The sequence below is a fragment of the Salvelinus namaycush genome, chromosome 16, assembly GCF_016432855.1.
Source record: "Salvelinus namaycush isolate Seneca chromosome 16, SaNama_1.0, whole genome shotgun sequence".
Classification (NCBI taxonomy): Eukaryota; Metazoa; Chordata; class Actinopteri; order Salmoniformes; family Salmonidae; genus Salvelinus; species Salvelinus namaycush.
The window spans coordinates 28,963,401-28,991,213 of NC_052322.1; the positions used below are offsets into that span (position 1 = coordinate 28,963,401).

The window sequence follows — 27,813 nt, forward strand, 5'->3', positions numbered from 1 at the left end:
CTCGAGCTTGTTTCCCAAGTCCAGGTCGATAACAGGCTACGCTGTTAACTCGAGCTTGTTTCCCAAGTCCAGGTCGATAACAGGGCATCGCTGTTAACTCGAGCTTGTTTCCCAATTCCAGGTCGATATCAGGCTACGCTGTTAACTCGAGCTTGTTTCCCAAGTCCAGGTCGATATCAGGCTACACTGTTAACTCGAGCTTGTTTCCCAAGTCCAGGTCGATAACAGGCTACGCTGTTAACTCGAGCTTGTTTCCCAAGTCCAGGTCGATAACAGGCTACGCTGTTAACTCGAGCTTGTTTCCCAAGTCCAGGTCGATAACAGGGCATCGCTGTTAACTCGAGCTTGTTTCCCAAGTCCAGGTCGATAACAGGCATCGCTGTTAACTCGAGCTTGTTTTCCAAGTCCAGGTCGATAACAGGGCTACGCTGTTAACTCGAGCTTGTTTCCCAAGTCCAGGTTGATATCAGGCTACGCTGTTAACTCGAGCTTGTTTCCCAAGTCCAGGTCGATAACAGGCTACGCTGTTAACTCGAGCTTGTTTCCCAAGTCCAGGTCGATAACAGGGCATCGCTGTTAACTCGAGCTTGTTTCCCAAGTCCAGGTCGATAACAGGCATCGCTGTTAACTCGAGCTTGTTTCCCAAGTCCAGGTTGATATCAGGCTACGCTGTTAACTCGAGCTTGTTTCCCAAGTCCAGGTCGATAACAGGCTACGCTGTTAACTCGAGCTTGTTTCCCAAGTCCAGGTCGATAACAGGCTACGCTGTTAACTCAAGCTTGTTTCCCAAGTCCAGGTCGATAACAGGCTACGCTGTTAACTCGAGCTTGTTTCCCAATTCCAGGTCGATAACAAGCATCGCTGTTAACTAGAGCTTGTTTCCCAAGTCCAGGTCGATAACAGGGCATCGCTGTTAACTCGAGCTTGTTTCCAAAGTCCAGGTCGATAACAGGGCATCGCTGTTAACTCGAGCTTGTTTCCCAAGTCCAGGTCGATAACAGGCTACGCTGTTAACTCGAGCTTGTTTCCCAATTCCAGGTCGATAACAAGCATCGCTGTTAACTCGAGCTTGTTTCCCAAGTCCAGGTCGATAACAGGGCATCGCTGTTAACTCGAGCCTGTTTCCCAAGTCCAGGTCGATATCAGGCTACACTGTTAACTCGAGCTTGTTTCCCAAGTCCAGGTCGATAACAGGCTACGCTGTTAACTCGAGCTTGTTTCCCAAGTCCAGGTCGATAACAGGCTACGCTGTTAACTCGAGCTTGTTTCCCAAGTCCAGGTCGATAACAGGGCATCGCTGTTAACTCGAGCTTGTTTCCCAAGTCCAGGTCGATAACAGGGCTACGCTGTTAACTCGAGCTTGTTTCCCAAGTCCAGGTCGATAACAGGCTACGCTGTTAACTCGAGCTTGTTTCCCAAGTCCAGGTCGATAACAGGGCATCGCTGTTAACTCGAGCTTGTTTCCCAATTCCAGGTCGATATCAGGCTACGCTGTTAACTCGAGCTTGTTTCCCAAGTCCAGGTCGATATCAGGCTACACTGTTAACTCGAGCTTGTTTCCCAAGTCCAGGTCGATAACAGGCTACGCTGTTAACTCGAGCTTGTTTCCCAAGTCCAGGTTGATATCAGGCTACGCTGTTAACTCGAGCTTGTTTCCCAAGTCCAGGTCGATAACAGGCTACGCTGTTAACTCGAGCTTGTTTCCCAAGTCCAGGTCGATAACAGGGCATCGCTGTTAACTCGAGCTTGTTTCCCAATTCCAGGTCGATATCAGGCTACGCTGTTAACTCGAGCTTGTTTCCCAAGTCCAGGTCGATATCAGGCTACACTGTTAACTCGAGCTTGTTTCCCAAGTCCAGGTCGATAACAGGCTACGCTGTTAACTCGAGCTTGTTTCCCAAGTCCAGGTCGATAACAGGCTACGCTGTTAACTCGAGCTTGTTTCCCAAGTCCAGGTCGATAACAGGGCATCGCTGTTAACTCGAGCTTGTTTCCCAAGTCCAGGTCGATAACAGGCATCGCTGTTAACTCGAGCTTGTTTTCCAAGTCCAGGTCGATAACAGGGCTACGCTGTTAACTCGAGCTTGTTTCCCAAGTCCAGGTTGATATCAGGCTACGCTGTTAACTCGAGCTTGTTTCCCAAGTCCAGGTCGATAACAGGCTACGCTGTTAACTCGAGCTTGTTTCCCAAGTCCAGGTCGATAACAGGGCATCGCTGTTAACTCGAGCTTGTTTCCCAAGTCCAGGTCGATAACAGGCATCGCTGTTAACTCGAGCTTGTTTCCCAAGTCCAGGTTGATATCAGGCTACGCTGTTAACTCGAGCTTGTTTCCCAAGTCCAGGTCGATAACAGGCTACGCTGTTAACTCGAGCTTGTTTCCCAAGTCCAGGTCGATAACAGGCTACGCTGTTAACTCAAGCTTGTTTCCCAAGTCCAGGTCGATAACAGGCTACGCTGTTAACTCGAGCTTGTTTCCCAATTCCAGGTCGATAACAAGCATCGCTGTTAACTAGAGCTTGTTTCCCAAGTCCAGGTCGATAACAGGGCATCGCTGTTAACTCGAGCTTGTTTCCAAAGTCCAGGTCGATAACAGGGCATCGCTGTTAACTCGAGCTTGTTTCCCAAGTCCAGGTCGATAACAGGCTACGCTGTTAACTCGAGCTTGTTTCCCAATTCCAGGTCGATAACAAGCATCGCTGTTAACTCGAGCTTGTTTCCCAAGTCCAGGTCGATAACAGGGCATCGCTGTTAACTCGAGCCTGTTTCCCAAGTCCAGGTCGATATCAGGCTACACTGTTAACTCGAGCTTGTTTCCCAAGTCCAGGTCGATAACAGGCTACGCTGTTAACTCGAGCTTGTTTCCCAAGTCCAGGTCGATAACAGGCTACGCTGTTAACTCGAGCTTGTTTCCCAAGTCCAGGTCGATAACAGGGCATCGCTGTTAACTCGAGCTTGTTTCCCAAGTCCAGGTCGATAACAGGGCTACGCTGTTAACTCGAGCTTGTTTCCCAAGTCCAGGTCGATAACAGGCTACGCTGTTAACTCGAGCTTGTTTCCCAAGTCCAGGTCGATAACAGGGCATCGCTGTTAACTCGAGCTTGTTTCCCAATTCCAGGTCGATATCAGGCTACGCTGTTAACTCGAGCTTGTTTCCCAAGTCCAGGTCGATATCAGGCTACACTGTTAACTCGAGCTTGTTTCCCAAGTCCAGGTCGATAACAGGCTACGCTGTTAACTCGAGCTTGTTTCCCAAGTCCAGGTCGATAACAGGCTACGCTGTTAACTCGAGCTTGTTTCCCAAGTCCAGGTCGATAACAGGGCATCGCTGTTAACTCGAGCTTGTTTCCCAAGTCCAGGTCGATAACAGGCATCGCTGTTAACTCGAGCTTGTTTCCCAAGTCCAGGTCGATAACAGGGCTACGCTGTTAACTCGAGCTTGTTTCCCAAGTCCAGGTTGATATCAGGCTACGCTGTTAACTCGAGCTTGTTTCCCAAGTCCAGGTCGATAACAGGCTACGCTGTTAACTCGAGCTTGTTTCCCAAGTCCAGGTCGATAACAGGGCATCGCTGTTAACTCGAGCTTGTTTCCAAAGTCCAGGTCGATAACAGGCATCGCTGTTAACTCGAGCTTGTTTCCCAAGTCCAGGTTGATATCAGGCTACGCTGTTAACTCGAGCTTGTTTCCCAAGTCCAGGTCGATAACAGGCTACGCTGTTAACTCGAGCTTGTTTCCCAAGTCCAGGTCGATAACAGGCTACGCTGTTAACTCGAGCTTGTTTCCCAAGTCCAGGTCGATAACAGGCTACGCTGTTAACTCGAGCTTGTTTCCCAATTCCAGGTCGATAACAAGCATCGCTGTTAACTAGAGCTTGTTTCCCAAGTCCAGGTCGATAACAGGGCATCGCTGTTAACTCGAGCTTGTTTCCAAAGTCCAGGTCGATAACAGGGCATCGCTGTTAACTCGAGCTTGTTTCCCAAGTCCAGGTCGATAACAGGCTACGCTGTTAACTCGAGCTTGTTTCCCAATTCCAGGTCGATAACAAGCATCGCTGTTAACTCGAGCTTGTTTCCCAAGTCCAGGTCGATAACAGGGCATCGCTGTTAACTCGAGCTTGTTTCCAAAGTCCAGGTCGATAACAGGGCATCGCTGTTAACTCGAGCTTGTTTCCCAAGTCCAGGTCGATAACAGGGCATCGCTGTTAACTAGAGTTTGTTTCCCAAGTCCAGGTCGATAACAGGGCTACGCTGTTAACTCGAGCTTGTTTCCCAAGTCCAGGTCGATAACAGGCATCGCTGTTAACTCGAGCTTGTTTCCCAAGTCCAGGTCGATAACAGGGCTACGCTGTTAACTCGAGCTTGTTTCCCAAGTCCAGGTCGATAACAGGGCTACGCTGTTAACTCAAGCTTTTTTCCCAAGTCCAGGTCGATAACAGGCATCGCTGTTAACTCGAGCTTGTTTCCCAAGTCCAGGTCGATAACAGGGCTACGCTGTTAACTCGAGCTTGTTTCCCAAGTCCAGGTCGATAACAGGCTACGCTGTTAACTCGAGCTTGTTTCCCAAGTCCAGGTCGATAACAGGCTACGCTGTTAACTCGAGCTTGTTTCCCAAGTCCAGGTCGATAACAGGCTACGCTGTTAACTCGAGCTTGTTTCCCAAGTCCAGGTCGATAACAGGCTACGCTGTTAACTCGAGCTTGTTTCCCAAGTCCAGGTCGATAACAGGGCATCGCTGTTAACTCGAGCTTGTTTCCCAAGTCCAGGCCGATAACAGGGCATCGCTGTTAACTCGAGCTTGTTTCCCAATTCCAGGTCGATATCAGGCTACGCTGTTAACTCGAGCTTGTTTCCCAAGTCCAGGTCGATATCAGGCTACACTGTTAACTCGAGCTTGTTTCCCAAGTCCAGGTCGATAACAGGCTACGCAGTTAACTCGAGCTTGTTTCCCAATTCCAGGTCGATAACAGGCTACGCTGTTAACTCGAGCTTGTTTCCCAATTCCAGGTCGATAACAGGCTACGCTGTTAACTCGAGCTTGTTTCCCAATTCCAGGTCGATAACAGGCTACGCTGTTAACTCGAGCTTGTTTCCCAAGTCCAGGTCGATAACAGGCTACGCTGGTAACTCGATCTTGTTTCCCAAGTCCAGGTCGATAACAGGGCATCGCTGTTAACTCGAGCTTGTTTCCCAAGTCCAGGTCGATAACAGGCTACGCTGTTAACTCGAGCTTGTTTCCCAAGTCCAGGTCGATAACAGGGCATCGCTGTTAACTCGAGCTTGTTTCCCAAGTTTCTAAACCATACCAAACCATCTTTTGTATAGTGTCGCCATTATATTTGAATAACAGGGCTACGGGAATATTTTAGCGATCTGCGGTATACGTCATAAAAGCATCAACTGTAAAAAACATTTAGGCCCTTCATTTATAGGCTATGAGCAGCACATCATAAAATGTATCAAATCAGTTATTCTTTTCTTGCTCAAACCGTGAGCAACACCTATCAAACTCCGACATTTCTTTCAAAACACAGGGATTGGCATGGCATTTCGATTGGCATGGGACTAGTGTTATCAGAGGAGTTTGTAGTTTGCCAAAAAACTGTAAATTATTCTGGCTGGAATTGTTACTCTCCTGCCATATAAAAATGACTGACATGGCAGATTCGGACAGGACTAAAATTACAGATGTGGTGTTTTGTGCTCGTGCACATAATTACATTACCTGACCTCCAAATTACAATTGTATTTTATTTAACTAGGCAAGTCAGTTAAGAACAAATTCTTATTTACAATGACGGTCTCGGAACAGTGGGTTAACTGCCTTGTTCAGGGGCAGAACAACAGATTTATACCTTGTCAGCTCAGGGATTTGATCTAGCAACCTTTCGATTACTAGCCCAACGCTTTAACCACTAGGCTACCGGTCGCTACCGGCTGCCCCCAACATCACCTGACCTCACCAGTAAAACTAATCCCGGCCGCATAGGACTTAAGACAAATACAGACAGAAGACCAAAACCTCACCGACATCTTTTATGAAAAAGAAAGGAGAGAAAGAGCTGGTTTCATCCTTCTCAGTGCAATCAGACACCCACGTCAATCAGACACCCACGTCAATCAGACACCCACGTCAATCAGACACCCACGTCAATCAGACACCCACGTCAATCAGACACCCACGTCAATCAGCGATGCTTGGTGTAGTCTGTCTGTTTCTTTATTTAAACACACCACAGAGCAAACACCCAGGAGACCAGCTAATGACACTGCCTAATCCACACAGACACACATGCACAAACACACACAGATTAATGTATACACACGTCCACAGTCAGAGACACACACATGCTGACGCCATGGTCAGGGTCACTATGTGATATTGAGAAAAGGGAGGAAACGGAAGAGAGAGAAAGAGGAGGGAAAATACAATGAAAGCATTTATCTTGGGTCATAATGTGATCCTACTTCTTTCCTTTGCTCATTCTGTCTTTTCCTCACCTCTTTTCTCTCCAGCACGCACGCACGCACGCACGCACGCACGCACACACACACACACACACACACACACACACACACACACACACACACACACACACACACACACACACACACACACACACACACACACACACACACACACACACACACAGTTCTGTAGGTGAAACAGGAGCCAGTTGTGCATTATGAATGGGGCTCGTTGTCGGTCTCCTCCAGCTGTGTAATCATACTGATTAGGGGTTTCTGTTATCCAGAGCTCCACACATTCACACACGCACACAAACACACACACACGCACACAGATCCTGCGCACGCACGAATGCGCACGAACACACAAGCACATCCACGAACATGCATTATGTGAATACACACACTCACATACAGACACACATTTAGCTTGAAGTGAGGGAGATAGATGTGCAAAGTGTATATTTGGGTGGTCTGAGTGGCCTAAGGAGTTTGTAGGGTGTGTCAGTGGAACCCTACCCGGCCCTGTCTGCACCCACCTACAGCCAGAGGAAGGAGCGTTCAGGCCCCAGGTCAGAACAATGGAGAGGATTGGACAGTCACACACATTCACCATCCAACACAAACAACCCAGTCAACCAACCCTTTAGTTCACTGACATACAGCACACTGTAGCTACTAACACTTCCGCTCTATGTGAGTGGGTGAAAGACAAAAGGAGGATTGGGAAATCAGAGTGTGAGATGTGTCCAGATATACTGTGGCTTTAACTGGGTGGTGATATTGAATGAGAGTAGTGTTGGAAAGTGACCTTTCACAACTGGTTTATTTCTGTCTGTCTTACATCTTCAGAGTCACAGGAAACAATGTACTGTCTGCCTCTGTGAGATACTGTATATCAGAATAAATATGACTTTGAGAGTTTAAAACCTAAAAATAATAAGTATAAGTATTTTGATGGTAGCACCGGCTGTTACTCACATTGATGTCCTTTCCTGCCCAGTTACACTCCTCCCTCCAGTCCACCGGGGCTGGCCAGTAGATCTGAAATGCACAGGTCAGAGGTCAGAGGAGGCAGCAGGATGGAGGTAGGTCTGGGGTCGCGACCTCAAGCAGGGACAGGCCTGCCCGCCACCCTGAGGGACATTTCTGAGGGAGCGCCTCTCTGCTCTCCTCCTTTCTATCACCCCCCCTCTCTTCCTCTCTTCTTTTCTTCCTGGCCCCCACGCCATGATAGAGCTGAGAATCCACAAGTCACACAGTAGAAAAGCACACGACCACGAGCAAAAACAGCTTTAACGACAAGAGAGCCACTAGTGCGAAAACAAGCTGTAAATCATATCTCACCAAACCACAAACAGAGTCAAACAATCTGCTCAGCACTCAGATTTCACACAGTCTGCAAGAACCTACAGACCCTGTAAAGTGTAGGGTTATAGCGTGCATGTTAGGTTGGTTATAGGGTATGGGTTAGTGAGTTACGTGTCTGTGTGTGTGTGTGTGTGTTTGGGTTTTGTGGGGACCAGAAGTCCTCACAAGGATAGTAAAACAATTGAAAAAATAAAGTGGGGACATTTTAACGGTCCCCACAAGGAATAGGCACATTTTAGGTTTAGGTTTACAATCAGGGTTAGAATCAGGGTTAGAATCAGGGTTAGGGTTAAGGATTAGGAGTTAGGGTTAGGTTTAGGGTTAGGGTTAAGGATTAGGAGTTAGGGTTAGGGTTAGGTTTAGGATTAGGAGTTAGGGTTAGGGTTAGGGGTTTGTGATTAGGGTTATGGTTAGGGAAAACAGGATTTTGAATGGGAGTCAATTGTTTGGTCCCCACAAGTATAGTAAAACAAACGTATGTGTGTGTGTGCCTGCATGTGTCTGAACATGCATCCGTGTGTGTGCATGTGTGTGAGAGAGGTGTTGACAGGTAATCAGAGATTGTGTGACCCCCAAATCACCATGGTAACCCTTGATCCCCATGTCTGCTCTGAGAGGATGAGAGTGAGATGAGATCCATCAGTCTGTCAGCACAACTGTTACACGCTAGAGCACCACTAACTCACCATGACATAGCAGAGGGTTGTCTTATCTCTACGATTATTTACCATAACAAAGATATCTGTGTGTCCAAACCTGGGTCATCTTAACATCACATTCTTTACAAAATGGATCATTGGACCATTTGAATGTATGTCAAATGACACACAGGACATATCAATGTAAAATTACTTTTTCAGTTTCATGAAAATGTCAGATTTATGATATTCACTAACACTAGTGTAAACATATTCACATAGCCTAGGGTAAATTGGTCATTGATTAATTGATTAATGGACTGGTTGACAGGCGGACTGACCTTGTGCTCCTGCTTGGCGATGTTATCCAGGCTGAGTGACAAGAGGAAGTTGCGTGCGCCCACGAACAGCCGTCCCCTCTCCTCATCCAATAAAAGAGCGCTGAAACAGCACGAGCGCTCCAGCTCGAACCGCCGCACGCCGTGGAACTGCTGCAGCTCTGAAACACAACACACACGGTGGATCATACAGACATTACATTCAACTCTCCTAGTCAAAAGGGCCCTGAAATGTATGTTTTTCATCAGAGCAAATAGGTGTTTTGCTCTGCTTATGTCGATAAATGAGACCCTATTTGATGGCTATGTTTTTTACAAGGCCATACAATTGGAAGTGGTTGTTTAGCTCTACTGCCAGGGTCGGCCCAGGGCAGTTGTTTCACTAGTCAGAATGGCACAGGAGGTTGGTGGCACCTTAATTGGGAAGGACCGGCTCGTGGTAATGGCTGGAGCGGAATATTTGGAATGGTATCAAATACATTCAACACATGGTTTACGTCATTCCATTTGCTCTGTTCCATCCATTATTATGAGCCGTCCTCCCCTCAGCAGCCTGGTCTCTGTTACAGCTTTGGAATCAGCTGTCTCAGCAGGGCTTCTAAGATCTGGAGAAATGAAGCCTCCTCTCTCTCTTCTCTTCTCATAATATAATAATACAAATATATGCCATTTAGCAGACACTTTTATCCAAAGCATCTTACAGTAATGTAAGGGTGACTCAACGAATATAAACCCACAACCCGAGTATTGCAAGTGTCATGCTCTCCTCTCCTTGGCCTAATCTCCTCTCTCGCTGGGGAACCCTGTCAGTGTTCAACTGTAACCGTGGAGACAGGGATATCCCATGATTTAATGGCACATGCTCCAAACAGGGCCTGTGTCATCATGGAGATTAGTAGTAGGTGTGGAACACTTGTAGGTTTCTGAACTGCTGATAAAGTAGCTACTTTCCGGCTAGTCTCGCTAGTCTCTGTCTCGCTAGTCTCTCTCTCTCTCTCTCTCTCTCTCTCTCTCTCTCTCTCTCTCTCTCTTTCTCTCTCTCTCTCTCTCTCTCTCTCTCTCTCTCTCTCTCTCTCTCTCTCTCTCTCTCTCTCTCTCTCTCTCTCTCTCAATAGAAAAGCATCTAGTTTGTGTGGGTTTGTTCATCATTGAGCTGACATCTTACATTGAAGTGACTCACGAGACAGAACCCAACCCTGTTCCAGTGAGCCCGGCCAAGAACAACAGTAACCACATTAGTCCTGCTGGCTACTGTTCAGAGGTGTCTATGAAAAGGATATGCCTCTATATTATAGTAACTGGAGCATAGCAGGGGCTGGGGGCACCGAGGCAGATACTCTCAAAGTTATTGCTGCTATTACCTTAATTAGCTTTTGTCTGCCAGAAAGGTTCAGATATACACATCCACGGAAACAAACACACAATCAGCAACACACTCCGAAGCACATCCAGTCCGACTGCAACACACGCAGCAGTGTTTAACCGGGCAGGCCTTACCTTTGTAGGAGAGCTTCATGCGAGGGGAGGAGGAGGAGGATGGGTGTGAGGAGGACGAGGAGGGTGAAGAGGAGTCGCTGGTGTTGGGGATTCCGCTGGACGAGACCTGGGAGGCGTTGAGCCCCAAGAGGAGCAGGGAGCTACATGTTACCATCATCGCCATCATTACAGTCATCATCATGGCGTCCTGGGGTTGGCAGTAGCCTGGCACGGCTAGCGTTGGAATGGGTTGGGTTGTTGTCGTCACTCTCCTCTCCAATCGGTTGTCAGCCTTCCTATGTAGTGTGGCGTTCCCTGTTCTGCGTCTGCTGTACCGTACACCTCTCAGCTCTGATGGGACTGAAGCAGCTTCTCACAGTGGCACTGGAACCTAAAAATAATCAAGCAGAGAGGCACACTTTACAAAGCCGGCCGACAAAGGTAGGTCTCTACCCCTCCCTCCCTCCCCTCCTCCCCCTTCGAGCACCAGGAGGTAATTTTAGTCAGGCACAGAGGCTAATGGCTGATGCCCAGCCCCACTCCTGTTAATGCCAGCTTCTATAAAGACCAGCTGTAATCGCTTCACATTACGGGACACCATCCAAGGCCCATCAAACACCCAGCCCTGGTCACCTCTATGGGTGGCAGGGGGTGCGGAGGACATGGTAAGCTGGGAGGGGTAGGGGCCCAGTGAAAGATATGTGGGGTGAGATATGTTGGGTGGCCCAGTGCCATGTCCAGTCTAATCCCCAACACAAGCGCCCCCTCTGTGGCAGCGCCAACACGGCCTGGGATGGCATGTCTTCTCATTCCTCTCTGTGTCTCTGCTATCCAACTGGCAGATCATTTTACACCAGATGACTTTTCCTCATTACCGGCAACCACTAATGAAGTGCACTGCAAATGAACTGGCCAGTCAAAGTGATTGGATGCTGGGATATGTGTGTGTATGGACACTTCTACAGCTATTTTACCAGGCTCCTTGTATGTGACACACATACTGTACAGTGCACATTTTCACATGCACTAGAGTACAGAAAACGGACATGCACTCTCACATGCACATACACAACAGCACACACGCACTCATGCACAAACACCACAAAGGAATGCACATCGCACACATACAATCAAAATCTTTCACCGCTTTGGACCCACTCCTCAGACAGCCACAACAATAAAATGTTTCAGTGGAAATAGCCTACTTCAACATTACTGTACCTCAGTAACCTCCCTGTTGGCACCTTCAATACAATACGACTCCCTCTCTCCTTCTCATTCTTTCTCCTTGTCACCTCCACCCTCGTTTTTTTCTCCTGTCTCTTTCTCTGTCTCTCTCTTTCTCCTATCTGTCTCTGGCTCTCTCTCTATCCCCTCTGTCTTTCTCCTATCTGTCTCTCTCTCTATACCCTCTGTCTTTCTCCTATCTGTCTCTGTCTCTCTATTCCCTCTGCCTTTCTCCTATCTGTCTCATTCTCTCTCTCCATCCCCCTCTCTTTCTCTCTATGAGGAGTGCGGCAGTGGCTCAGAGAGAGAGAGAGAGAGAACGAGAGAGAGAGGGGTTAGGAAACTCAATAGCGTGCAGTGTTGAGGAGCTCAGTGTGTCTATTGGTCAGTGGGGATGTTAAAACAGAAGTGGGGGAGATGGACGGTCGGTGGCCTCATGCTTCCAGCACACAGTCATCTGTTGCTCTTCCCCATATCCAGTTCCCCCAGGGCTCGTCACCAGCAGCCAGGACATATTGAAGTCCTCAGATGGATTCATGTGGGCCTGAACTCCGCTCTAAATCACTGCCTCTCTGCCTCTGGCTCTACCTGCTACTGTCTGTTAGAGTGTTACCCTCAGTCAGGACCCCATTAGGCTGGGCTTACACAGTAGGGAGGTAGTGTGGTCCCAGTGCAGACCATTTAAATGGGAGAGCTGGGAGGGATGGAGAGCTTTCCAGATGTCTAGGTCTAGTTAATGTATCCAAAGGCTCTCTAACCCACGAAAGCATCACAGCCTATCCACTGCTGTGTGTGTGTGTGTGTGTGTGTGTGTGTGTGTGTGTGTGTGTGTGTGTGTGTGTGTGTGTGTGTGTGTGTGTGTGTGTGTGTGTGTGTGTGTGTGTGTGTGTGTGTGTGTGTGTGTGTGTGTGTGTGTGTGTGTGTGTGTGTGTGTGTGTGTGTGTGTGGTATGGTTTGGAGTAGGGAGGCGGAAATATTACTGACCTTCGCAACATACCTGCACAACCGACAACACAGACCTTAGCCTAAAATCTGGGCACTAAAAATATGTGTTCTATATCTGAGTCCCAGCTCACAGTTCTATATCTGAGTCCCAGCTCACAGATCTATATCTGAGTCCCAGCTCACAGATCTATATCTGAGTCCCAGCTCACAGTTCTATATCTCAGTCCCAGCTCACAGTTCTATATCTGAGTCCCAGCTCACAGATCTATATCTGAGTCCCAGCTCACAGATCTATATCTGAATCCCAGCTCACAGATCTATATCTGAATCCCAGCTCACAGATCTATATCTGAATCCCAGCTCACATATCTATATCTGAGTCCCAGCTCACAGTTCTATATCTGAGTCCCAGCTCACAGTTCTATATCTGAGTCCCAGCTCACAGATCTATATCTGAGTCCCAGCTCACAGATCTATATCTGAGTCCCAGCTCACAGATCCATGTCTGAGTCCCAGCTCACAGATCTATATCTGAGTCCCAGCTCACAGTTCCATATCTGAGTCCCAGCTCACAGTTCTATATCTGAGTGCCAGCTCACAGATCTATATCTGAGTCCCAGCTCACAGATCTATATCTGAGTCCCAGTTCACAGATCTATATCTGAGTCCCAGCTCACAGTTCTATATCTCAGTCCCAGCTCTATATCTGAGTCCCAGCTCACAGTTCTATATCTGAGTCCCAGCTCACAGTTCTATATCTGAGTCCCAGCTCACAGTTCCATATCTGAGTCCCAGCTCACAGATCTATATCTGAGTCCCAGCTCACAGTCCTATATCAGTGCAGGAGTCAGTGTATGGTCTTAGCACGGCAGAGCATGAATAATGGGCCTGTTGAGGTGTTAAGACAGCAGGGCTCTCATAAAGTCCCAGCTCCCAGAGCAGAACAGAACAGTGAGGGACCAGAAGTGCCTCACTGCCTCACTACTCACAATCAGCTACGTGTAAGTTATGCAGGGAACCTGTCTTCACCGGTCCAACACGCTTTTATATAGATTTACCACAGAAAATCTGCCATAGCAGAAACATTGCCCATTAATTTGTTTAAAGGAGAGGCACCTTACATGTTAATGAGTAGACTGCAGAGATGGCATTAGTGGAAGGAGCGTAGGGTCTGAACTAACACACACACACACACACACACAGACAGAGAGACAGAGACAGAGACAGAGACAGAGACAGAGACAGAGACAGAGACAGAGACAGAGAAGCTCCTGTCCTGAGATATAAAGAAGAAGCTCCCGTCAGGTGAAGCGTACTATTGTCAGCCCCTTAAAGCACTACAACCCATCCTCGCTGAGCGCTTAGCCTCCCCACACGCACCATAATGCATCTTAATAAAACCATTGGCCGCCTGACACTTGAATTTATTTCCGCTTCATTAGCCAAGAGTGTGGGAAAGAAGGAGAATGAGGTGCTATACTGTAAAAAAAATAAAAAAAATAAAGACAATGTCGAAGTCCCTCCTTCAGGCTAGAGTCGGAGAAAAAGTAAGGTCAGAGGGGTATGAATTCCAAAACAATTCAAACAACTGTTAACCTGTGGCCCAACACAATGAGAGGTGTGACTAACTACAATAGAGAAGAGACAGCAGGGAGTGAGGAGAACACAATTTGTAGAGTTGCAGCGTGTCATAAGACTATTTCAGCCCGGCTGTCTGCACTATGCAAAGGAGAAAGGGAGCGAGAGGGAGAAAGGAGACAATTGTTCATGGGGGAAAGACTTTGACTGGCCTCCGACCAAAAGCCAACAGAGAGAATAAAAGCAAAGGAGGATTATAAAGCATGGAAAAGGACACAGCTGCAGTCACATGAACAGGTTTAGAGGGGCGAGAGACACAGAGAGCCTGACGGCAGGTGGTCTTTGCCCTTGTGTAAGCCCTGAGGGGAGAGGCAGGGAGGCAGGGGGAGAGAGGCAGGGAGGCAGGGGGAGAGAGGCAGGGAGGCAGGGGGAGAGAGGCAGGGAGGCAGGGGGAGAGAGGCAGGGAGACAGAGGCAGGGGAGAGAGGCAGGGAGACAGAGGCAGGGAGGCAGGGGGAGAGAGGCAGGGAGGCAGGGGGAGAGAGGCAGGGAGGCAGGGGGAAAGAGGCAGGGAGGCTGGGGGGGAGAGGCAGGGAGGCTGGGGGAGAGAGGCAGGGAGGCAGAGAGAGAGGCAGGGAGGCAGAGAGAGAGGCAGGGAGGCAGAGAGAGAGGCAGGGAGGCTGGGGAGAGAGAGGCAGGGAGGCTGGGGGGAGAGAGGCAGGGAGGCTGGGGGAGAGAGGCAGGGAGGCTGGGGGAGAGAGGCAGGGAGGCAGGGGGAGAGAGGCAGGGAGGCTGGGGGCAGAGAGGTTGGGAGGCTGTGAGCAGAGAGGCAGCAAGGCTGGGGCTCAGCTGGTGCCTGGTTGGTACCTGGTTCCCAGCCATTTGGACCAGTTTGGACACACAGAGAGTAACTGACTTTAGCTGTGTGAATGGAGGAAGTCCAAAATCCCAAAAGTCCAAAATCCATAAATGCCCCCAAAGGAACTCACCTCTCCTTCTGCATCCAAGGCAACAGCGTTCCCTCTCAGTGTCCACCTGACCCAGTCAAGGTCCGAAGCGCAAAGTGTCCCATGGATACCTCCTCAACACTATTACTGTCCAACAAGGGATCCATCTATCTATTCCAGGAACTAAAACTATTATTTTCCTTTTGTTCCTCGAGATGCACACACACTTTTACACACTCATTTACTCACTCACACATAGCAGCTACATACAGAACTTCACACACATTTATACATACCCCCACACTCACTTTGTCTGACATACTGCACTAAAACTACACAAACCCCAGAGGTAGGATAAAAATCCTTTAGTAGAATCCACAGAGCAGTAAAGGTAGAGTCCTCTCTGAAACACTAGGTGTACAGCCTCAGGGGGGAACAATACAAGACAGGAGCATAAAAGCTGGGGGAAATCCAGTGAGTCAGTTAGTCAAAGCAGACAGGGCTGGTGGGTGAGGAGGTGAAATGAAGACAGAGTCAGTATACCAGTCAGCTGCTATAGCAAGCACTTCGGTCCACTCAGAAAAGCACACAACTCCACCATACACTCTCTCCACTATACAGAGGAACAGAGGAAGCACAAGGACTCAGAGTGAGAGCAGGAATAATGGACATAATTCAAGAACACAAAGAGAGAGAGAGGGAGGGAGAGGGGTGTGAGCGAAGAAAAGGTGGGAGGTAAGACGAGGGGAGGGGAAAAGAAGGGGGGCAGGGTAATGAGGGGCAGGGTAATGTGCTGGTGTGTGTAAGGGAAGTTAAAGAGGCAGAGCGGGAGTTCTCCATTTGATATCTTAGCCATACAGTACTCATATTTACACCATTCGTACATGCTGTACACACATGAAGCCCATATATACACATCTACCTGGACAGATAGAAGGGAACCACAAGCCATGTCAAAACCCTCTGTCTACGAGTCAGATGACATCTGAATTTAGATATAGATCACTGCACACATACATGGTAGAATGGCACATCCCATACACTCAGGGAAGATGAATAGATAACCTACAGCAGTCATATGCAGGCATCAAATCAAATCAGATCTAACTTTATTTGTCACATGTGCCAAATACAACAAGTGTAGACCTTACCGTGAAATGCTTACTTACAAGCCTTTAACCAACAGTGCAGTTCAACAGTTCAGTTTACCAAATAAACTCAAGTAAAAAGTTATGAAAAGTAACACAATCACATAACAATAACGAGGCTATATGCAGGGGGTATTTGATTAATTGTTCAGCAGTCTTATGGCTTTGGGGTATAAGCTTTTAAGGAGCCTTTTGGTCCTTGATTTGGCGCTCCGGTACCGCTTGCCGTGCGGTAGCAGAGAAAACAGTCTATGACTTGGGTGACTGGAGTCTGACAATTTTATGGGCTTTCCTCTGACAACGCCTATTATTGCAAGCTTGGCCCCAGTGATGTACTGGGCCGTACACACTACCCACTGTAGCGCCTTACGGTCAGATGCCGAGTGGTTGCCATACCAGGCGGTGATGCAACCAGTCAGGATGCTCTCGATGGTGCAGCTGAATAACTATTTGACAAATCCTGTCAGTCTCCTGAGGGGGAAAAGGTTTTGTCGTGCCCTCTTCACGACTGTCTTGGTGTGTTTGGACCATGATAGATCGTTGGTGATGTGGACCCGCTCCACTACAGCCCCGTTGATGTTAATGGGTGCCTGTTCGGCCCACCTTTTCCTGTAGTCCACGATCGGCTCCTTTGTCTTGCTCACATTGAGGGAGAGGTTGTTGTCCTGGCACCACACTACCGGTTCTCTGACCTCCTCCCTATAGGCTGTATCATCGTTACCACTGTTGTGTCATCAGCAAACTTAATGATGGTGTTGGAGTTGTGTTTGGCCACGCAGTCGTGGTCGAGTACAGGAGGGGACTAAGTACACACCCCTGAGGGGCCCCAGTGTTGAGGATCAGTGTGGCAGACAAGTTGTTGCCTCTAGGATCTAGTTGCAGAGGGAGGTGTTTAGTCCCAGGGTCCTTAGTTTAGTGATAAGCTTCGTGGGGACTATGGTGTTGAACGCTGAGCTGTAGTCAATGAATAGCATTCTCACATAGGTGTTTCTTTTGTCCAGGTGAGAAAGGGTCGTGTAGAGTGTGATTGCGATATCTGTGGATCTGTTGGGGCGGTATGCGAATTGGAGTGGGTCTAGTGTATCCGGGTGGATGCTGTTGATGTGAGCCATGACCTTTCAAAGCACTTCACGGCTTCCGACGTGAGTACTATGGGGAGGTAATCATTTAGGTGTGTTACCTTCACTTCCCTGGGCACAGGGACTATGGTGGTCTGCTTGAAACATGTAGGTATTACAGACTCAGTCAGGGAGAGGTTGAAAATGTCAGTGAAGACACTTGCCAGTTGGTCCGTGCATGCTTTGAGTACACGTCCTGGTAATCCATCTGGCCCCGCGGCTTTGTGAATGTTGACCTGTTTAAAGGTCTTGCTCACATCGGCTACCGAGAGCATTATCACACAGTCATCCAGAACAGCTGGTGCTCTTGTGCATGCTTCAGTGTTGCTTGCCTCGAAGTGAACATAAAATACATTTAGCTCATCTGGTAGGCTCGCGTCACTGGGCAGCTCGTGTCTGGGTTTCCCTTTGTAGTCCGTCATGGTTTTCAAGCCCTGCCACATCCGACGAGCGTCAGAGCCGGTGTAGTAGGATTCAATCTTATTCCTGTATTGAGGCTTTGCTTGTTTGATTTGTCTTATAGGCGTCCGGATTAGCATCCGGATTAGTGTCCCGCTCCTTGAAAGCGGCAGCTCTAGCCTTTAGCTCAATGCGGATGTTACCTGTAATCCATGGCTTCTGGTTGGGATATGTACGTACAGTCACTGTGAAGGATAGAATTATGGTCGGATTTGCCAAATGGAGGGCGGGGTAGAGCTTTGTATGCATCTCTGTGAGTGGAGTAAATGTGGTCTAGAGATTTCTTTCCCTCTGGTTGCACATGTGACATGACATGCTGGTAGAATTTGGTAAAACTGATTCAAGTTTGCCTGCATTAAAGTCCCCGGCCAGTAGGAGCACCGCTTCTGGGAGAGCATTTTCTTGTTTGCTTATGGCCTTATAGAGTTGGTTGAGTGCGTTCTTAGTGCCAGCATCGGTCTGTGGTGGTAAATAGACTGCTATGAATAATGTAGATAGTGTGGTCTACAGCTTATCATTAGGTGCTCTACCTCAGGCGAGCAATACCTTGAGACTTCTTTAATATTAGACATCACGCACCAGCTGTTATTGACAAAAAGACACACCCCCACCCCTCGTCTTACCAGACGTAGCTTCTCTGGTCTGCCGGTGCATTGAAAATCCCTCCAGCTCTACATTTTCCATTTCGTCGTTCAGCCACGACTCGGTGAAACATAGGACATTACAGTTCTTAATGTCCCGTTGGTAGGATAATCGTAGGTCATCCATTTTATTTTCCAATGATTGCATTTTAGCAAGTAGAATTGATGGCAATGGGAGTTTACTCGCTCGCCTACGGATTCTCAAAAGGCAGCCTGATCTGCGTCCTCTTTTCCTCCGTCTTTTCTTCATGCAAATGACGGGGATCTGGGCCTGTTCCCGGGAGAGCAGTATATCTTTCTCGTCGGACTCGTTAAAGGAAAAAGCTTCTTCCAGTCCGTGGTGAGTAATCCCAGTCCTGATGTCCAGAAGTTATTTTGGGTCATAAGAGACAGTAGCAGTAGCATTATGTACAAAATAAGTTAAAAAATAAGTTACAAACAACCCAAAAAATTTAACAAAATAGCACAATTGATTACGGGCATGTAAACCATCAACCATCCTCTTCGGCGCCATTTTAATAAATCCTGAGTAGAGCTCCCACTACTACAGGACACATGTAAATAAGATAATTTACACACATTTACAGAATACGGGTGTGCTTTCTACTAGTAAGTTCTACTATTCATGAACATGATGGGAGTCCTCCTTACGCAAAAACACAAACACACAAATATATTTAAGAATGCTTAACACAACTGGTAAGATATGTCTGCTCATCTCTGAGCTATCTGTGACGTGTGTGCGTGTCTGTGTGCGCGCGTGGGTGTGTGCATGCGTGTGTATTGGGCGTGTGTGCAGGGGGGCTGGCAGAGTGCCAAGGACAGTTGCCAGGCGCAGCCCCCGCTGATGGTATGAGGAACAAAGGGGTGAGACAGCAGGCACAAAGTTGCTCCCGTCCCCCCTGCCCCACCCCTGTCCTGCCCTGTCCAATGAACCCCCTGATGGGCAACCTCCTGACCCCTTCCTGTGGCCATGACAACCCCTCCTTGGTGAGAGGGATGCTGGGTCTCCTGTGTGTCTCCTTTTGTCTTGAGTTCCAAGAGCACTTTCTGCCCCCTACATCATAAACCTATTTTACCACTCATCCTATAGCCATCCTATAGCCATCTTCTAGTCATCCTATAGCCATCCTTTAGTCCTCCTATAGCCATCTTATAGTGATCCTATAGTCATCCTATAGCCATCCTATAGTCCTCCTATGGCCATCCTATAGTCATCATATAGTCCTCCTTTAGTCCTCCTATAGCCATCCTATAGTCATCCTATAGTCCTCAAATGGCCATTTTATAGCCATCCTATAGCCATCCTATAGTCATCCTATAGTCATCCTATAGCCATTAGTCTTCCTATAGTCCTCCTATGGCCATCCTATAGCCATCTTATAGCCATCTTATAGTCATCCTATAGCCATCCTATAGCCATCCTATAGCCATCCTGCTTTGCTTTATCTTGGCCAGGTCGCAGTGGCAAATGAGAACTTGTTCTCAACTAGCCTACCTGGTTAAATAAAGGTGAAATAAAAATGTATTTTTTTTTTTAAATCCTATAGTCATCCTATAGTCATCCTATAGCCATCCTAGAGCCATCCTACATTATTTATAGTAAATCAGCCCTGGTCTAACAATGGTACATGGAGTAAATAGTCCTGACCTATGTGGTAGACTATACGTAATATTATATGCCGTGAAATTGTCAAATAGTGCCTTGTTTCCGCATTTAATTGGGTCAACCTTACTGTGTAACTATATCTAATCTAAAAGAATGTCTGCTGTAGGATGGAAAAATGTATCTTTATTTAAAAGTTTCACAATTCGTTTTTTTCAGTTGGGTTGTGTGAGTGTTGACATTGCGTTGAGTTGAGGTTACTGTCACAACCAATTAAGTCTGTTAATTATCCTCCCACCACGTCACACAGGCCCAAGACACAATAAGACTCCTCCAGTCAGGCTGACAGCCAAGCAGTCAGTCAGGTAGTGAGGTAGTCAGCCAGTCAGGTAGTCAGTCAGTCAAGCAGTAATATGTGTGCAACACGTACGCAACCTCCCTGAATGAGAAGACAGAGCATCATAATCTGACATGTGATGGTTGATTGGCTAGTTATGTGGTTAGACTGCTAGGATTCTGGTTGATAATGGCCAGTAATCATTCACAATGTGATTATGTATAATGTATATAATTAGGTAAAATTCAAACAGATCATATTGACCAAAGGGTGACAGGTTAGAAGGGTCAGTTCATTCACAAGACCTGTATTACTGTAAACATACTACTGTTACGTTAGGATGATGCAATTGTGGCATTAGTATTGCATCAGTGCAGCAGCTGCTTGCATAGTTGGAGTGTCCCTCCTTATGACATCCCTCAAATAGCCACATTCTGACGCCTGTGAACTTCACAGTAGCAAATGCCAGCGGGACAACCAATAGGGAAATGATGGCGTATGTGTGTGGGGGTGATTTTGTCCTGTCTTAGGTCTGTTACGATCACCACTTAATTTCAAGAATGTGAAATGTCAGAATAATAGTAGAGAGGATGATTTATTTCAGCGTTTATTTCCTTCATCACATTCCCAGTGGGTCAGAAGTTTACATACACTCAATTAGTATTTGGTAGCATTGCCTTGAAATTGTTTCACTTGGGTCAAACGTTTTGGGTAGCCTTCCACAAGCTTCCCATAATAAGTTGGGTGAATTTTGGCCCATTCCTCCTGACAGAGCTGGTGTAACTGAGTCAGGTTTGTAGGCCTCCTTGCTCGCACACGCTTTTTCAGTTCTGCCCACAAATTTTCTATGGGATTGAGGTCAGGGCGTTGTGATGGCCACACCAATACCTTGACTTTGTTGTCCTTAAGTCATTTTGCCACAACTTTGGAAGTATGCTTGGGGTTAGTGTCCATTTGGTAGACCCATTTGCGACCAAGCTTTAACTTCCTGACTGATGTCTTGAGATGTTGATTCAATATATCCACATAATTTTCCTTCCTCTTGATGGTATCTATTTTGTGAAGTGCACCAGTCCCTCCTGCAGCAAAGCACCCCCACAACATGATGCTGCCACCCCTGTGCTTCACGGTTGGGATGGTGTTCTTCGGCTTGCAAGCTTCCCCCTTTTTCCTCCAAACATAACGATGGTCATTATGGCCAAACAGTTCTATTTTTGTTTCATCAGACCAGAGGACATTTCTCCAAAAAGTACGATCTTTGTTCCCATGTACAGTTGCAAACCGTAGTCTGGCTTTATTATGGCGGTTTTGGAGCAGTTTCTTCTTCCTTGCTGAGCGGCCTTTCAGGTTATTTCGATATAGGACTCGTTTTACTGTGGATATAGATACTTTTGTACCTGTTTTCTCCAGCATCTCCACAAGGTCCTTTGCTGTTGTTCGGTGATTGATTTGCACTTTTCGCACCAAAGTACGTTCATCTCTAGGAGACAGAATGCGTCTCCTTCCTGAGCGGTATGATGGCTGCATGGTGTTTATACTTGCGTACTATTGTTTGTACAGATGAACGTGGTACCTTCACGCGTTTGGAAATTGCTCCCAAGGATGAATCAGACTTGTGGACGTCTACAATGTTTTTTTATGATGTCTTGGCTGATTCCTTTTGATTTTCCAATGATGTCAAGCAAAGAGGCACTGAGTGTGGAGGTAGGCCTTGAAATGCATCCACAGGTACACCTCCAATTGACTCAAATTATGTCAATTAGCCTATCAGAAGCTTCTAAAGCCATGACATAATTTTCTGGAATTTTCCAAGCTGTTTGAAGGCACAGTCAACTTAGTGTATGTAAACTTCTGACCCACTGGAATTGTGATACAGTGAATTATAAGTGAAATAATCTGTCTGTAAACAGTTGTTGGAAAAATGACTTGTGTCATGCACAAAGTAGATGTCCTAACCGACTTGCCAAAACTATAGCTTGTTAACAAGAAATTTGTGGAGTGGTTGTAAAACGAGTTTTAATGACTTCAACCTAAGTGTATGCAAACTTCCGACTTCAACTGTAGGCTTACATGCACAAGTACACAGAGGGGTAGAGGGAGAGGAAGGGAGGGCAGAGGGAGGGCAGAGGAAGAGTGATGGAAGGGGACACCAGTCAAGGGGACACCAGTCAAAGGGACACTAGTCAAAGGAACACGAGTCAAGGGGACACCAGCACTCGTGGACCTTTTCCCTAAGATGGCTGCCAGGGTCGGCTAGCTCTGCAGTGGCTAACATCCGTGACACAGCGACACAACATAAAACAAATTCCAGGGCTAAGTGGATCATTAGTGCCGTGGCGACCTCAGCCATTCCGACAGCTGTCTCACCTCGCACTAATCTCATCACGGAGCCCACGTCCGATTGGCCCAAGACACAGAGCAACACTGATTGGTTGATGACGGGCCATTCCGCCAGGCAGGCCAAAGTCCTGTCATAAATGACTCAGGACATTTATGAGTGTCTGTTTCATTATGGCCAGAGCCGGGCACAGAGAATAAATTTGATGAGGTCACTGCCGCCCAGGGAGGGTTGAAGGATAAAACAGGTACGGTAGACAGTGTGACAATGACTGAGTGTGTGTGCTGCCCTGACAGAGACTATAACTTGGCACAACAATTAGTCCTCTGTTTTCATTAGCAAGCCATGACAAAAGATAGCTATAATGGCTATATCAGTGTTATTAACAGTCGGGGTCGTGACCCCTAGTAAGGTCACGGGGGAATTGCAGTGGGGTTGCCAAATGTTTCTTTTTATATGGGGTAGGGGGAACCAAAGATTTTGACAATATACAAAAGTTTTTGACATAGATAAATGACAAAATACAATTTTATTGAGTACATATATTTATTGTTATTATTTATTAATTATCTTAATTTGAGATGAAAATGTAATTCATTGAAGGTTATTTATTGATGTGACAATCTACATTTACAGATTTTAAGGTTGTGATATTTGATTTGAAGTAGGGTGAGGTCACCAGAATTTGTGGTTAAAAAAAATGGGGTCCCCACTAAATACCGCTTCCTCGTCTCTCACTGTTTTGTATTTGTATTTATTAGGGATCCCTGCCAATGCAGCAGCTACTCTTCTTGGGGTCCAAACACATTAAGGCACTTACTGTACATTACACATAAAACAAAATATTAAACAGTACATCATATAACATTATTACACCACTACATATCTTCAATACAAAATGTATAATAACACCATACAACAACATTACAATATACGTGTGTGTAGAGTGCGTGTGCTAGTGTGTGTGTGTGTATGCGTGTGTCTGTATTTGTGTGTGTGTGTGTGTGTCTCTTCACAATCCCCTATGTTCCATAAGATGTTTTTTTTATCTGGTTTTAAAATCTGATTCTACTGCTTGCACCAGTAACCTGATGTGGAATAGAGTTCCATGTAGTCGTGGCTCTATGTAGTACTTTGCGTCTCCCATAGTCTGTTCTGGACTTGGGGATTGTGAAGAGACCTCTGGTGGCATGTCTTGTGGGGTATGCATGGGTGTCCGAGTGCCTGTGTGCTAGTAGTTTAACCAGACAGCTCGGTGCATTCAGCAGAAACAAGTAGTGATGAAGTCAATCTCTCCTCCACTTTGAGCAATGAGAGATTTACATGCGTATCATTAATTTTAGCTCTCTGTGTACATTTAAGAGCCAGCCGTGCTGCCCTGTCCGGAGCCAAATGTAATTTTCCTAAGTTCCTCTTTGTGGCACCTGACGACACGACTGAACAGTAGTCCAGGTGCGACAAAACTGGGGCCTGTAGGACCTGCCTTCTTGATATTGTTGTTAAGAAGGTAGAGCATCGCTTTATTATGGACAGACTTTTCTCCATTTTAGCTACTATTGTATCAATATGTTTTATTTATTTTGTATTTTTTTGTACTTTCTACTTTTCTCCCCAATTTCGTGATAACCAATTGGTAGTTGCAGTCTTGTCCCATCGCTGCAACTCGGGAGAGGTGAAGGTTGAGAGCCATGGGTCCTCCGAAACATGACCCTGCCAAGCCGCACTGCTTCATGACCAAATGCCCCCTTAACCCGGAAGCCAGCCGCACCAATGTGTCAGAGGAAACATCGTACAGCGTGCATGTGCCCGGCCGCCACAAGGAGTCGCTAGAGTGTGATTGGACAAGGACATCTCAGCCGGCCAAACCCTTCCCTAACCCAGACGACGCTGGGCCAACACAACCCAGATCTGTAGTGACACCTCTAGCAGTGTGATGCAGTGCCTTAGACCGCTACGCCACTCGAGAGGCCCTGTATCAATATGATTTGACCATGACAGTTTACAATCCAGGGTTATTGCAAGCAGTTTAGTCACCTGAACTTGCTCAAATTCCACATGATTCATTACAGGATTTAGTTGAAGTTTAGGGTTCTGTGAATGATTTGTTCCAAATACAATGCTTTTCATTTTTGAAATATGTAGGACTAACTTGCCGCCCATTCTGAAACTAACTGTAGCTCTTGGTTAACTTCTTTATGATAGGGGGCAGTATTTTAACTTTTGGATGAATTGCGTGCCCATAGTGAACTGCCTCCTACTCTGTCCCAGATGCTAATATATGCATATTATTATTACTATTGGATATAAAACACTCTGAAGTTTCTAAAACTGTTTGAATGATGTCTGTGAGTATAACAGAACTCATATGGCAGGCAAAAACCTGAGAAAAAATCCAAACAGGAAGTGAGAATTCTGAGACTGGTCAATGTTCAACTCATCGCCGATTCAATTCCCTAAGATATGGATCTGTTTGCACTTCCTACGCCTTCCACTAGATGTCAACAGTCTGTAGAACGTGGAATGAAGCCTCTAGTGTGATGTGGGGCCGGATGGGAGCTGTTTCAGTCATTGGTCTGGCAGAATGCCAGTTCCTGGTCACGCGCTTTCCTCATGATATCGCCTTGCGTTCCATAACTACAGACATGAAGGAATGCTCCGGTTGGAACGTTATTGGATATATATGATAACAACATCCTGAAGATTGATTCTCTACTTAGTTTGACCAGTTTATTCGACCTGTTATATTTGAAGTTTTCGTCCGAGTTTGCCTGCATCTGCGCGAGCGTTTGGACATGTGCACTAAACATGCTAGCAAAAGTAGCTACTTAGACATAAGTAATGGACATTATCAAACAAAACAACGATTTATTGTGGAACTAGGAGTCCTGGGAGTGCATTCTGATGAAGATGATCAAAGGTAAGGGAATATTTATGATGTAATTTCATATTTCTGTTGACTCCAAGATGGCGGAGAAATGTTGTTTTTATCTGAGCGCCGTCTCAGATTATTGCATGGTGTGCTTTTTATGTAAAGTTTTTTTGAAATCTGACACAGCGGTTGCATTAAGAACAAGTGTATCTTTAATTATATGTAAAACATGTATCTTTCATCAAAGTTTATGATGAGTATTTCTGTTATTTGACGTGGCTCTCTGCAATTTCTCCGAATATTTTGGAGGCATTTCTGAACATGGCGCCAATGTTAACCGAGATTTGAGGTTATTAACATGCACATTATCGAACAAAACATATATCTATTGTGTAACATGATGTCCTATGAGTGTCATCTGATGAAGATCATCAAAGGTTAGTGATTCATTTTATCTCTATTTCTGCTTTTTGTGACTCCTATCTTTTGCTGGGAAAATGGCTGTGTTTTTCTGTGGCTATGTACTGAGCTAACATAATTGTTTGGTGTGCTTTCCCCGTAAATCCTTTTTGAAATCAGACATGTTGGCTGGATTCACAACATGTGTAGCTTTAATTTGGTGTCTTTCATGTGTGATTTCATGAAAGATTGATTTTTATAGTAATATATTTGAATTTGGCACGCTACATTTTTTCTGGCTTTTGGCCAAGTGGGACGCTACCGTCCCACATATCCCAGAGAAGTTAAGTGTTGCAGTCATTTCAGCGCTGTAGAAGCTGACCTGTATAGTGTTGAGTCATCCGCATACATAGACACACTGGCTTTACTCAAAGCCAGGGGCATGTCGTCAGTAAAGATAGTTTTTTTTTTTAAAGTAAGGGTCCTAGACAGCTGCCCTGGGGAATTCCTGATTCTACATGGATTATGTTGGAGAGGCTTCCATTAAATGAAAGAACACCCTCTGTGTTCTGTTAGACAGGTAACTCTTTATCCACAATATAGCAGGGGGTGTAAAGCCATAACACATATGTTTTTCCAGCAGCAGATGATTGATAATGCACTGAAGTCTAACAAAACAGCCCCACAATCTTTTTATTATCAATTTCTCTCAGCCAATAATCAGTAATTTGTGTAAGTGCTGTGCTTGTTGAATGTCCTTCCCAATAAGTGCGCTGAAAGTATAGTTGTCAATTTGCTTACTGTAAAATAGCATTGTATCTGGTCAAACACAATTTTTTCCAAAAGTTTACTAAGGGTTGGTAACAGGCTGATTGGTCAGCTATTTTAGCCAGTTACTATTCTTAGGTAGCGGAATTACTTTTGCTTCCCTCCAGACACTTTCTAGTAGGCTTAAATTGAACATATGGCAAATAGGAGTGGCAATATCATCTGCTATTATCCTCAGTAATTTTCCATCCAAATTGTCAGACCCCGGTGTGTTGTCATTGTTGGCATACAACAAAAATTCTTCACACTCACTTCACAGAATTCAAAATTACAATGCTTGTCTTTCATAATTTGGTCAGATATACTTGGATGTGTGGTGACAGCGTTTGTTGCTGGCATGTCATGCCTAAGTTTGCTAATCTTGCCAATGAAGAAATCATAAAAGTAGTTGGCAATATCAGTGGGTTTTGTGATGAATGAGCCATCTGATTCAATGAATGATGGAGCTGAGTTTGCCTTTTTGCCCAAAATTTCTTTCAAGGTGCTCCAAAGCTTTTTACTATCATTCTTTATAGAATTTATCTTTGTTTCATAGTATAGTTTCTCATTCTTTTTAATCGGTTTAGTCACATGATTTCTCATTTTGCAGTAAGTTTGCCAATCAGCTGTGCTGCCAGACTTATTTACCATACCTTTTGCCCCATTCCTCGCAACCATACCATGTTTCAATTCCTCATCAATCCAAGGGGATTTAACAGTTTTTACAGTAACTGGAATAAGCAATTTCATAAATGTGTCAAGTGCAGCGTCTGGTTGCTCCTCATTACACACCACAGACCAGAAAATATTCTGTACATCATCAACATAAGAATCACTACAAAAGTTATTGTATGACCTCTTTATCCACTATATTAGGCCCAGCCTTTGGAACTTTGGTTTTCCTACATATGGCTACTATATTGTGATCACTACATCCAATGGATTTGGATACTGCTTTAAAGCTAATTTCTGCAGCATTATTAAAGATGTGGTCAGTATATGTTCATTATTTAATTCCTATGCTGTTTGTAACTACCCTGGTAGGTTGACTTATAACCTGAACCAGGTTGCAACCACTGGTCACAGTTTTAAGCTTTTTCTTGAGTGGG

The 27,813-nt window shown here is 46.1% G+C and overlaps 1 protein-coding gene across 1 annotated transcript in view; it reads right to left on the minus strand.

Moving 5' to 3' along the window:
* LOC120061280 (semaphorin-3B-like) overlaps positions 1–27,813 on the minus strand; it is a 111,510-nt gene that overhangs the window by 34,124 nt on the left and 49,573 nt on the right. The window contains exons 2-4 of the mRNA XM_039010981.1: positions 10,308–10,677; positions 8,814–8,971; positions 7,445–7,507 (exon numbers count right to left, since the gene is read on the minus strand). Coding sequence (XP_038866909.1) covers positions 7,445–7,507; positions 8,814–8,971; positions 10,308–10,488 — 402 coding nt within the window. The 5' untranslated portion in view covers positions 10,489–10,677. The remainder of the gene's footprint in view (positions 1–7,444; positions 7,508–8,813; positions 8,972–10,307; positions 10,678–27,813) is intronic.